The following is a 14,100-nucleotide window of genomic DNA, read 5'->3' as shown; positions in this document are numbered from 1 at the left end:
GATCTCACTTGGATGCATTTGATTGGAAAACACTCTCCAGGGGTCAATTCCTTCTCCAGCTGGTAGAGTACTAGCAGGCCGTGATATGTCATCACCGATTCTATTCAAGGATTAATGGCTCCAAAGAACAAGATGCCTCACTAAGTCTTCCTGTAAGATTATACCCAAGTGTGGCTCGTCCCACCATTCCAGTCCCCTTTGCACACTAAGAGGCAGAGGGTGGCTTTTCTCAAGTCACAGAGCAACAGAGCACATGGGTAATCCGTGCATGTTCTAAACCACCTCTCTAGGTTCAGGCCAAGTCATAACGTTCATGAGAAACTGCCAAAACAGAAGCTGGCCTGCTCAGGGGCAGACAGGGGAGGGAGAGATGGGATTTCTTTAGAACCATCTCTCACCATGAGGGAAGGCTACAGTGTCCCTGGAGAGATATTGCCTGATTCCTACTAATTTGGCTCAAATGACCTTGAAAGGCTGAGGGATTTCTGTCACTCCCTCTACTCCATATATAAAAAGCTCCAACAATGAGCTTTCAGAATAACGTCTGTGGCTTTCCCAAAGCCGAGCTAAGGAAGCCTGAACCAAGACACTTGCCCTTCTTTGCATCCTAACAGGATATCAGTTCACCTGCGATTCATTTTAAGGTATGATGTGTTGAGTTTGTGCTGTTGTCAGGTTGTAGGAACAGCCTACTGCAGCCAGTTTAGATGTCTAGGATGAGTTGAGGTGTCTTTTGGGGGGTGATTTACATCTCTGTGTTTTTTTTCCCTAAATGTCAATAATATGTGACTTTCAAGTTCAAGGATGTGAAAAAGCCAGGAATTGGTATCAATCTCATAGAGTAAGGCTCTGTGAAGATTAACCAAAATAAGGGATATACCTAGTGTTGATTGATGAATAAACTTAGTCCCCCCCCAAAAAAGACATATGTTAGAAGTGCCAGACACACAAGCTCCTCAGGAAGCCAAGGGATAGGAGGATTAAAAATTAATTTGAGGATTTTACTTGACTGAGTAACCTGGGACTTGGAAAATTTTGTTTGTTTGTTTCTGTTTTTACAGTTGGCTATTCCATATTCCTTCATTACAGAGATAGGAATGCACAAGTCTTACAAAGTCAACTTGCAACAAATGTTACTTGACTAAGTGGCTATTTAATGTAAAGCTGGAAGTGAGTTATAGGAGTCCTAAGGGGAAGTTCAGTAAATTTGGGAACCACCAGTTGAAACCTAGCAGGGGGGACTCATATCTGTAATCCCAGCACTTGGGAAGATCATGAGTTCATCTATAAACTGAGTTTGAGACCACCTAGACTACATGAGACCTGATTTCAAAAAAAAAAAAAGAATCAAAGTAAAAGGAAACTTTTCCAACCAAATTAGTAACAATTTAGTAAATAAAGAAATGATTTCCTAATACATATAAAGACTGGCAAGAACCACTTTTGCAGAGGGCAGGTGCAGAGAAATGAGCTACTTACTTACACAAAACCAGTCTCTTTTGCTAAAAGTCAATCTGTTTCTATTTGCCCTTTCCATATATGCAAGACATCCAGATAGCCTCATTTGGAAGTGAAGAAACTGAAACCTAAAGTCCATACAATTTTCTATTTCTATTCCCTAGAACTTAATGCTGGCAATTTCCTAACTATTCAAGTCAGGGGGACCCCAGAGAACACACACACACACACACACACACACACACCTCAATTCATAATGAAGAGATGGAAGTACCTTTACCAAAATTTAAAAGCTTTCTTTTAAATTATAGAACAATAAGCCCTATAAAATAAAAGGTACTTAAATGTGTATTTTAAAACTAACTATAGCCTAAGAATGTAGCTCAGTTGGTAGACAGGTTGCCTAGTACACAAAAGACTCTAGGTTTGATCCCCAATGTTGAAAAAAAGAAAAATAGAAAGGGGCGGGGATGACTACATATTGATAACAATAAGGTCAGTATAGTTCACTTTGCTTTTATTACATAAAGTACATTCAAAAATAGGAGAAATGGGGTTTACATTTGATGGTTTAGAAACCTATTTGCTCTTAGAACTTTGAATATTCCTTTCTAGTTAAATCAGATTTTGTGTCTTTCCTATCAGCACAAATATGTAATTAATCTTGTTAAAGTCTTTGTTTACTAATATAAATGATGGTGGTTCCTTTTTATGAATGCAACATAATTTTATATCATGGCACATATTGATTGTCTGTCTGGGAGTCTGGCCTGATGCATTTATTTATTCACTCAAGATGTGTTTTGGGTGACAACCATGTTGGGCATGTTGGAGTGGTGCATTCAGGTACATTCTCCTGAATATAAGATCTATACTTGCATCTTTCCACTAAGGAGACAAACAGGTGAACAGCCTGGTTTTTCTGCCCTAGGAAGAAATGGAAGTAACTCTATACAAGAAACTTGCCCAAGTCCACAAAGAATTTAATGCTCATATAAAACTGCTGTGGGCAATGCAAAGTTATACAGCAAACATTTCATGACTCTGACCTGCAATGATACTTCCAGGGGTTTATGCTTCAGCTACACCTGAGGGCATGAATAAAACATAGCACTAACTCAGATGTCGTTTGTTTGTTTGTGTGTTGCAATAGGCCCAAACAGGAATTTGTAAAATGTCCTTCAATACATTACAGTATATCTGTGAATAGTTTGCTACAGAGCCATGGGATCAACATGCAAATAAGTACTTTAAGTGAGAAAATCAAAACTCCATGTATACATTGGCCCTGCATGGAGAGAAGAATACACGCATATATGCATCTACATACTTTCAGTAAAATGGGAACACCAATAAGGCATCGTTAACAGTGGATAACATTAGGCAGTGTTGCTGTCTGCAGGGAGACAGGAGGGAAAGGCATTTATATTAGCTTTATAGCCTTCAGTATCTACTGAAACATGTTACCATATGCATGCAACTTTTACCTTTTTAATGGTCTTAAAGAGATCTTTCAGAAACTATTCTGAAGATTTTAACAAGAAAGACTGAATAAATCACAGCTAACACTGGTTTTCACATGCCTCCTCAGACACAGGGATACGCACAGCAACAAAGGGAAGAGTATAGTTCCCTCTGGAGCCAGGGAGGGACATAAAGTGCTTCTGGAAGCCCATGTTTTTATTTTCCTGTATCATATCCTCCTGTGCAGCCCCAGTGATTGTGCTAAGTGCCTTGTCCCTCAGTCAGCTCACTTTGTTTCTTCTGCCCTCTAACATTGTTCTCAATCTGTTACATTTAGCCACTCTTGCTTCCCTTGGGTCCCTTGGGGTTCTGATGAATCCCTCTGTTATTGATTAAAATGATCTGTCCAGTCTATTCAGAAAGCAGGCCCTGTGGCTAGGTGTGGGACAGTGGGGCTGTCAGGTACTAAACAGCACCATAAGATATTGAGATGCCTTCCAAGTCTGAAGCTATACATTTCAGGCTAGGCTGACTTGCCAGTGAGCCACCCCATCCCACCCCACCCTGCTTTACCCCACCAGGGATCTGAATGCCTTTGTCCCTCATTTCTGGGGTTACAGGCATTTCATTATCTTATTTTGTCTTTAATCAAGCCCAGTGTGTCTCAGATGTACTTCTCTCCTGGTTTTCTATTCCTCTTTTCTTCTACATTTGCTAGGACTCTCTTTTTCTTTCATTTACTTATAACCATGTGTATCAATTTGTTTTGTTTTGTTCCTCAAATTCTTCTAATTTTGGCTATTCATAAATCTCCTCTTGTCTTTTCAAAATTTCCCAAAACTGTTTTTAAAGCTCTTCATGTTTTTGGCACTATGAAATTTAGTACAAAGGGTCCTAAAATCGAAGTATATCCACAGTTGACTTATAGATGTTGGAGTCGGCATAAGAGGCTGGGGACTAAATGGGAAAGAAATTGGAAATTGCATTTTTTCTCTTTAAAGGATATAAAAATAAGATTTTTATTTTTTATAAGTGTGTGTGTGTGTGTGTGTGCTTGTGTGCATGCATGCACACATAAAGCCCCATAGCATGTGTGTGGAAATCAGAACATAACTTATGAGAGTTGGTTCTCTCCTACGGCCTATGGATCCTAGAGATTGAACTCTATTTACCACCTCAGTAGTAAGCACCTTTACCAGCTGAGTCATCTAGAAGTCTCTGAAAGAAATGCTTCTTTAACATTTCATCTGCATCTAATCTCAAGATTACAAAAAGTTATAAGGGTAAATCAGTGCTAGAGATACAGTAAGCAGTAGAGTGCTTTGGGAGCATGCACGGAAAAAAAGAGAGAGAGATAGCGAAAGAAAGAAAAGAAGAATTCAAAGAACTCCATGACCGCAAGCCCAGACACATCTGTCATTGTCTGTCTTATTTTACATTTTATCTCCTTACATATTTTCTGACCCTTTTGAGAATAAGGTGATACATATGACCTTTCACCCCTACACACTTCAATGTGTCCTTTCTAAGAACATGGCCATTCCTTAATACTCACAGCTCAGTTGTTAACTGGAGAAATTTAACACTGAGGGAATCCTGGAAGTTAAGACAGGGGTCTTTCTTGTGTAGTCCAGGCCAGCCTCAAACTCCTAATCTTCTTGCCTCCACCTCCCAAATACTCTGATTACATGCCTGCCTAACCTACTGTCATTAAAGAGTAGAAATTTGTCCCATAAAACCATGATTTTGTTTTTTTAATGAGGAAACAAGAAGTTAAATACACTGAACCTGATAAGAGTTGTAAATGAGCATGAGAATCATATATGGAAAAAAAAATACCCAGTACAGGGCCAGCAAGATGGATCAGCAGATTAAAAGTGTTAATTCAATGCCTGGAGCCCACCAAAATGTAAAAGGAGAAAACCAATTCCACAAAGTTGTCCTCTGATCTCCACTGCACTGTACACTGCAATGCACATGCCCTCCCATTCACACACAGTAACAGTGCTTCTTTAAAACCAGGATGAACCTGTGTGACCTTCTAGCCTCTGGACTTATTCAAATTCGCTGCTCTCGATTTTAAGCCATTAGGGTAAAGAACAAAACAGCTAAGCTGAGTGTCAAGGCAAAGAAGTTGTCCTCTATACTTAGAGAAGCTAAAGACTGCAGGAAGCCAATGCGACTCAAAGGATACCCACAGACTTTCCTAAGAGGCCATTCCCTTCCAACAGCACAAAACGGGGCATGAAATCAACTAGCTGAAACTTCCAGGTGGGAGTTAAAAGACCCAAAGTTTAATTTTTTTAAGCCAGTTTCACAAAAGCCAAGTGGAGACACCTAAGTTGAAAATTCCTCTTGTAAAACATCAGAGCTTAATCTTCGTTCAGTAACTCAGGAGAGACAGTCTCAATGGTTTGCACATCTACACATGACTTCGTGCTTCTTATTTCTGAGCTATTGAAACACTGCTGGTCCATGCCACTGAAACCCCAGGAGGGAAATCTTCCCAACCTGCAGATGGATCAAGCAATGCCTCTCTACTTTTACATGAGCACAGATGAGGTATACAGTTGATGATTTTCACTGCCTGTACCCAGGTAGGTCCAGAGACAGCAAACCACAGTTGGCAGTGCTCATCAGTTTCCTGGGGGGAAACAAAATCCATTTGAGACCTGTTTCCTGCCTTAGATTTATATTTTCCTAAAATTTCTATCAATTCTTTTTTGATAGAAGATCTCAAGTACCCCATGTTGGCTTCAGACATTCTCTATAGTGAAGTATGACCTTAAACTTCTGATCCCCAGACTCTCCTTCACACATGACAGAATGCCAGGTGGTTCATTCCTGGAGATTGAACATGGGATTTGTGTATACTAGGTAAACACTCTACCAATGTAGAGTACATTCCCGGTCCACAATTCCATTTCTTGTGGATCCAAGCTTCCAGTGCCAGTCACTATTGTGCTGCTCACAATCAACACAGTAAATGGAAGCATTAAGTATAAAACAGATTTTAAAAGAGAGAAGAACTAGAGAGAGGATCTGTTCTAAATCAAAGTGTATTTATAGTATAAAAGTTTTCATAATGCTAAAAGCTGAGCTTCGATCTCCCAGCAAAACAAGCAGCTGTGAATAACCTGTAAGGGATGAGAGCAGTTGTGAGCGATGACAATGATCGCTTTTAGTAGATCAGTCACTTCTTCAGCATGCTCGGCATCACCCAGTGAATGTCATTATTCTGCCTGATCACAGAGAGGGCACAAATGTAACATCCTAAGTGGCACCAGAAGCTTTGCTAAAGGCATCTGTCCAGGCTCTAACACTGGGCCTTGGACAAAGGAGAAGACTCTTATCCATGTCATCTCAGGTTTTCTAATCCTAATAACCCAGCAACAGAAATAAATAAACCTTAAGTATGAGCTGAGTCAGTGCAAAGTGAAGTATTTGATATTATGTATAAACCAAAGTTGATGAGAGTGTATGTAGAGGGTGGTTCAAGGTGGTTAACATTTTTTATGCTTGCCATGGGTGGGCAATAGACTGTGAGCATCCTGAAAACATGAATATCATGTTTGAAGAATGAAATAGCAATCCATGTGTGAAGTACCACAAGCTGGGTCACAACAATTAGACTCTGTCTCATGGGTAATGAAACTGGAACTCTGAATATAAAAAGCTCTTGATAGTGACCACTCTAATGCCCTCATTCTTGGCTCTCTCATATATTTTACTGACAGAACACAACCTGCGGAGTTAATGAGAGAGTCAGGATGGGCGTTGTAGGGAGAACCATGCCCACATGCCCCTTATGGATTAGATGAGACATAGTGAAGACCTCCATTCCAACTACTGCTGGAATGATAGGCAGTGGGGTCTGCTTGGCCAATTCAGATAGCATTTGCATGTTCAGGTGTGGTTTAAGACAGACTCTGCAAGACTCAGCAGAAAAATGAGAGGCAAAAAGAAAGGTTTAGGGGGCAAGCTAAGAATATTTATTGCTTTTCTCACAATATGACCAAGAATCAAGCAATATGCAACTTAAAGAAGGAAGGGTTTATTCAGGTTTGGAGTTCAGGGGCTTCCAGCCACAGTGTCGAGAAGGCATGATAGCAGGAGTGGTAGGCCCTTGACTACATCATATCTGTAAACAGGAAACAGATAGCTGACAGGAAGGGGTTCAGGCTGTAGAATCCCAACGTCCACAGTCCCCAATTATCCATTCCCTCCAGCAATGCTCTACCTCCTAAAGATCCACAGCCTATCAAAACAGCATCAACCACTGAGGATCAAGTTCAAACACAGTCAAACGACCGCACTAAAGATGAAAGTTCAAGATGGAGTTCAAGGTGGATTGTTAGTATTCAGGCATCTGTACTGGCCTGTCCTTGGGGTTCTGACAGGATTCGCCCTCAGCTGCAGCCACTAAGAGCACCACCTGTACATATTCACTATGTTCTCTTCTAAAAGTGCCCTGTACACCTCCCATCCTTCTCTCTCTCTTTCTTTCTCTCCCTCTGTCTGCCTGTCCCCCCTCTTCCCCTCTCTCTCTGACCCCCTTTCCTCTCTCCTGCTGCTCCTGTCCTCAGAGGACAGTCTCCGCCTCCATTTCCCCTTTCTATGATCCCTTTCCCTAATTAAAAACCCCTCTGCTTGAACCCTGTTGCATGGCATCTTTCTCTCACACACTGCTTTTCTTAAATTACAACAATGGATAGAGAATGCACCCCCAGACTCTGAAGAGCAACAGGCAGGCCTTGGACTACACTCAGAAAAATCCATTTTTTCTATAGCCAAGATAAGGTTGAACTCGGTTTTGAACATGTTGTCTTGAAGCAGCCCATGGAGGTGCTACTCCAGACCACAGCCCAGTGCCCCACCATTGCCTTCCTTGTCACTTAGTTCATGACCCCTTCCTAAGGGGAAACTCCTCCAGAGAAACAGAACCTCTAAGTTCTTCCTGAGCCAAACAGGCCAGCATATTGCAGATCCCTAATAGTCTATTATTCAACTTGCTTTAGGCAGGCTCAGACTCAGTTTACCCCTCAGGTTTGTGGACATCTCTGCTTTTAGCTGATTAGATTCCCCAGTTCCTGGATCTGCAAATGCCTTCCCTGCTAGACTAGATGTCCTCCATAGCCAAATCACCTTCTAGTGAAATGGAGCAAATGTCAGAGCTCATGAGGTGTCTGAGCTGGATGCCTGCTGGACTCTCCTCTCTTCTCAATGATGCTCTTTAGCTTAAAAAGTTAATTCTAAATTTCAATGAAAGAAAACCATTTCTATGAGTATATGTTCAGCCTAAGTGGCACCAGAAGCAGAACCTCTAAGTTCTTCCTGAGCCAAACAGGCCAGCATATTGCAGATCCCTAATAGTCTATTATTCAACTTGCTTTAGGCAGGCTCAGTACTTTGGTACTTTCTATGAGTACCAAATATGTGATTTGAATTTGAAAGTTTTAGAAGAAGAGTTTGGAGCTATAGTACAGTTAGAAGAATGCTTGCCTAATGTGCATAAAGCATTATGGATGGGGTTCCATCCCCAGCATCCATATAACCAGTGTGGTACACACACCTGTAATTCTTGGGAGGTGGAACAAGAGGTCAAGCATATCATAGCAGACCTGAGGCCTGAGACTCTGTCTCCCACAATAAGTGTTTGTATTAAAGGAATCTATAATTAAACCATATGCCCGAGGGGTTCTTACTTTGCACCCACATAAACTACAAGTTGTGAGTTCCTCCCAGCTCAGCATAAACAGTATTTTGTTTGTTTGTTTGTTTGTTTGTTTGTTGACACATTTGTATTCATGCATGTGGAAGTCAGAGAACAAATTTTAAGAATCAGGGTCTCTCCTTTTATCTTGTTGAAGCAAGATGTTTCTTGTTACTTCTGCTGCACTGCATACCGCAGCAATGTGGTTCCACAGGCTTCCTGGTGGCTCTCCTTTCTCCACTTCCCTTCCTGCATAGGAGTACTGGGAATACAGATGTGAGCAATGGCATCTGGATTTTTGCATGGGTCCCAGGGATCAAACTTGGGTCATCAGACCTATGCAGCTAACATCTAGCTCTTGTACTCACTGATCCATCTCTTCAGTTTAAGCAGAATTTATCTCACATGTGTACCCCCAGGAAAGTGAAATAAATGCCTTATATGCTCCTGTAGGTACAATTAAACCCTCAGGGAATTAAAGTGCATGGAGGAGCAAGCAAGTATTCTGTCTCCTAGTCCTATGAAAAAAGTTGTCAAGTCTAATCTATTTTTGTTAACTGTTTCTCTTCCAATTTCCAATGATTGGAAATTTATTAGAGTTCTTCACACTGAATCCATTGTCCTGGAAACAAAAGTAAATAGGAGATATGTATGCCCTTGGAGACAGGAGACTGAGCCATGGTCAGGCTGCAAGAGAGCCCCGGGTTCACAGACACTCAGAACATGGAGAGATCTCAGTAAATCACCAGAATTGAACAATTATCTTACCCACAAAGGGTAAAAGTGGTCTCCTCTCTGACCTTTTCTTATTTTCTAGTTCCTAGGATATCTTAAGAAACAATTTTCACTTCTCAGAAAGTTCTTTTTATAAAAACAGTCATTTTTTTAAAGTTATTAAATTAAGAACTGAATATCTATTAAATACCTCAAGTTACCAAAAATAGAAAGACCAAGTTCTTCTCAAGTCACAAACATCTAAACATTGAGGTGCCTGACTGTCATGAGAGAGCTCTGAGATCCTTGACAGAGAAAATGCAAAGTCACTTTCCCTTTTTCAGATGGCAGGAATTGGGAGGGAATTCTGAAACTGTGTGGCCTCAACAAAATCAACTAATGCCTCTCAACATCCGATCTCGTGTGCAAAATGGGAAATTAATTAGCTCAAGTTAGCCATCTATAATGTACAAAGACATTTTCATTCCATGAAAGTGAGCAGACCTAGGTTTAAACTCAGCTCTGTTTTAGTCAGTAGGAAGGCTAATTCTATTGCTCAGCCTCCTCATATGAGTGGTGTGTGTGTTGGACCAACTGTCTCACAGAGCAGCACTAAGGAACAACAGTACAGTGGGTAGAACACTTCAAGTGAGGAGCTGGGAAGAAATTCATCAGGCAATGTGCTTGCTGTGCAAGCATGAGAAGCTGAAATTGAATCACCAACACCCATGTAAAAGCCAGGTTAGCTGTGTCCCCACACTGGGAGAATGTAGAGACAAACAGATTCCACGAGTATATTAACTAGCCAGTTTAGCCAGATCAGTGAGCTACCAGTTCAGTGAGATCCTCTGTCTCAAGTGTTGATCTCTGGTCTCCACGTGAGCAGGGCAAGTGTACCCACATACACACATGCACACCACATGCACAATTACAACTGATTCAAAAATTTTGTTTTAAAAACCAAAAAGTTTATAGTTGATGAAAGTTTGACATCTACAGATATATCATTGGGGACAAAATTTATTTTAATTTCTGTGTTTTGGGATCATTTACATTACTATAATTTTTTTATAAATTACAGTATAGCAAAATGGCTAGAAGACAACAAAAAAAAAAGTCAACTGCTTAAAAATAAGATTACCTTCAAGGGCTACAGATTTTCCTTTGTTCAACTGTTTTCAGAATACTTTTTATATGATTATTATTATCTTCATCTGCAGTGGCAAAAATAGTCATTCCATGAGTGTGTGATGACAGAAAAATTGTGAATTTAAATTCACCTGGATTCCAGCGCATCCCAAATGAGGATGCTGCTACTTGCAGTGTTGGGCTATGCTTTATCTTTCATGTTGCAGGAATGAACAGCCAGTACATGCGCAGGGAAGTCTTCTGCTGTGAGACCTGCGATGAGCTCAAAAGCTTCTGGGAAAAGGAAATCAGCAAGCAGACTTTTTACCGAGAACTTGAAGAAGATCGCCAGGGGAGAAGCGCTCTGAGAAAGTATGTGGATTGCTTTCTGTCGTAGGTTTCCTTGGGAATTATACCAGTTCTTTCCCATCACTCACTGTTGTAAGAAGTTTGGTGATGGATTTTATACTACAGAGGGAGGAAGCAAGAACAAGATATGGAGGGAAAGAAGTGTACAGAACTCTCAAGTCCCAGAGAGGTATCTCCACATATTGCTCAGCACATCAAAGAAGGAGCGGGTTTTAATCAGAACGTAGGAGCCAGGAATAAAGTGTAAGCCATATCCTCTGGGGGATTTCGATGCCAAGGCAGGAAAGAAAGGACAGTTCAAGGTTGGCTAGTTTGAACAATCTGGCCAGCTAGTCCCCAGTACTGTCTATAGGATGCTTTCTGAAGGGAAGCATAGTGGCAGGTATGGAAGTTAAATATGGGAAGAGTTGAAGCTACAGACTTGGGTATAGATGGTTTGGAAATTGTCTGAGCCTTTAGCTGGGACAAGAATGTAACTCAGTTGTTACAGGACTTATCTAGAATGCACAAAGCCCTGGGTCAGATCCCAGCACCAAAGCAGGTGTGATGCAAACACCTGTAATCCCAGCACTGGACAGGTAGAAGCGGTAGGTTCAGAAGTTCAAAGTCAACACCTAGGCTTCATGAGACCCTATCTTATAAATAGAGGGTGAGGAGCTAGTCCTGGGAGGGGCAGTCTCTATGCAGCCAGGACATTTTAAAAAGAAGTCAGAACATAAAACACAGAAAGTCAGAAACCAAGGTTAATAGAACCACTCATTCAATATTACCAGTCTTTATGGGGTTTCTTGGGTGCTTCCATAGCCTGTTTCTTACTTGGCTGTCAGCACTGCTAATATTTTAAGGCCAGAAAACTGCTTGCAGTGGAGGGCTTACTTGCCCTTTGTAACATTTTCAGTAGTATTTCTTGCTTCAAAACATTAGCTGTCATCAGGATTCCCATTCCACATTGTAGTAAAAGTAACTGGAGGGCAAAGTGGTTCCTACTGAGAACCAATAGCTTACAGATATTAATAATACTTTCTTCAAAACATACAAAAAATCAAATTTTGGGTTGTCCAGATGGCTCAATGAGTAAAGGCACTTGCCTGAAGACCTGTGTTTGAACCCCATCACGAACATAAAGGAGGGATTGACTCCACAAGTTTTCCTCTGACCTCCACATACATGTAATGACACATGCACCCACATGTAAACAACAAGAATGTGCACACAATAATAATAATTAATAATAATAATTTGAATTTAAAAAGCTCTGTTTCCTACAATTGTTTACTCAAGAGATGTGTGTGGTGATACAAACCATAGTCAGTCCTAGCAGTTAGGGTATAGAGGTAGAAATATTAGAAACTCAAGATCATTCTCAGCTACCTAGAGAATTCAAGGCCAGCCTGAACTACACAGAGCCTGTCTCAAAAAACAAATGAATAGAAATAAGAATAAAGTAAAATCCCTTCTTCAGCTCTTCACAATTATAATCCCAGCATACAAGGGCCAAACTAAGTTTCAGGGTTAGCTTGACAAGTCTGTCTGTATAAAAAAAACTACTTCATGAAAACCTTCTGCATCTGGAAGGACACATATTAAGAGTTTTTTGGAGAAGGTAATACAGACTTATTATCATTGACAAATGAAGTTCTTGGGAGTCTACTGAAAAGGAATCATTTTTTTAAATGGCTGAGCAGCAGGCACAGCTCAGTTCCCCAGAGCCAGTCTAGGTTCTTTGCCCCTAAAATAGGAACAGGCCCACTGAGATTGGCTTCAAACTGGCTATGTATCTGAATATGACCTTGAACTCCTGATTGTTTGGCCTCCATGTCACCACATCCAGCTTTCAACATCACTTTCTAAAAGCTTTTTAAGTCCCAAGGAAAAGCCTCCCTCCATACCCAGAGAGGAACCCTGCCAATTTTCCATCCACATTCTTCACAGTGTCATCAGGAAAGCTATTACACACTGACCCTGCTTAGAGGAAGCAGGCCTAGGATGGTCTCCAATCCTGTCAAAAGAAAGAAAGAAAGAAAGAAAGAAAGAAAGAAAGAAAGAAAGAAAGAAAGAAAGAAAGAAAGAAAAGTCTTACATGATACAATCATTCAATATTTATGAGAAGCAAATGACAAACACACCAATGGACTAGCAGAAACAGATGCACTAACCAACTGCATGTGTGATGTCTCCTCCTCAGGCTCCGTGAAGAATGGAAGCAGAGGCTGGAGAAGAGGCTGAGGATGCTGGACAATCCTGACAACGAGGGAAAGCATGCTAACCCTGAGAACTGAGTGTTTCTGGCAAGCCATAAAGGGCACCTTTTTCTAAGAGGAAAAAGACTTCCATCTAGTTATACTGACTTACTAAGCAGAACTTTCCCTGTTTGCTCTCCCACTTGAGAAAGGATGTACATGTAAACCCCACCCTGTGCTACTGAGACGCCTCTCCACACAGAGGACAGGGTGACTGAAGGGGTGGGATGCTTGGATTGTTTAATGTGAAAAGCTCTTTGCATCAGCACCCTCCCCAGGTTTCAAAGATCCATGTGGTACAAGCTGGTTCTGCATTCTACCCTCATCTTGAAATCTAAATGCTTTCTCTGTGCTTGCTTGAGGCAATGACCTTCATGAAATCTGATTTCCACATATTTCCAGAAATTGATCACAAAATCTTTTGTCTCCTTTCTCCCTTTTTTGTGTATACAGAAATGCCACAGCCTGCAGAAATAAAACTAATATAGATTTGGAAATTTTAACAATATGGTTTGAAAATAAACTGAATTAGTTTTCTCTTCCTATAAATTTGGACTTTTGATGATCTTGTTTTGTTTAGGCATATGCAGAGGAAGTAGAATTCTGCTGAACAGTCTTGGTCTGCTCACCCTCACCCTTGCTTACCTCAAAATTGCCTGCCCTCTGTCAAGTCCTTTCACATTTGCCTTAGTTCTCTGAAAGCTCCAGGGTCCCCAGACACATTCTAGAACTTAGAGTCATCCTCACTTAACGACCTGTCTTGTCCTGAACAAGCTTGCTAGACAAAGGGCATTTACAGCAGCATGGGTGGGGGCTCCTTAGCCTGAGGTTCCTCAAGGCCAGACGGGAGCAAAGGGAGATAGGAAGTAGAACTCTTGGCACCAAGACACATAGGTGGCCAGAGAGAGTGAAAGGCTGAGTGCAAGATATTTTGAGACAGTTTATGGGGATCACTTGTCTATCTAGCCTGCTTCCCTCTGTTTCTTCTGGAAACCTAACAATCCTGGTTATGGC

At 41.0% G+C, this 14,100-nt stretch overlaps 1 protein-coding gene across 1 annotated transcript; it reads left to right on the top strand.

The window, feature by feature from the left end:
• The first annotated feature begins 10,706 nt into the window (after positions 1 to 10,706).
• On the top strand, positions 10,707 to 13,125 carry LOC113831020 (protein FAM240B-like). The gene is made up of 2 exons (XM_027409623.2): positions 10,707 to 10,849; positions 13,032 to 13,125. The coding sequence occupies exons 1-2, from the start codon at positions 10,707 to 10,709 to the stop codon at positions 13,123 to 13,125; spliced, it is 237 nt and encodes a 78-aa protein (XP_027265424.1).
• The last annotated feature ends 975 nt before the right edge of the window (positions 13,126 to 14,100 follow it).

This window comes from Cricetulus griseus, chromosome 3, assembly GCF_003668045.3.
Source record: "Cricetulus griseus strain 17A/GY chromosome 3, alternate assembly CriGri-PICRH-1.0, whole genome shotgun sequence".
NCBI lineage: Eukaryota > Metazoa > Chordata > Mammalia > Rodentia > Cricetidae > Cricetulus > Cricetulus griseus.
The sequence above is the reverse complement of the archived record's forward strand: the minus strand, read 5'-3'. Positions and strand labels throughout refer to the sequence as shown.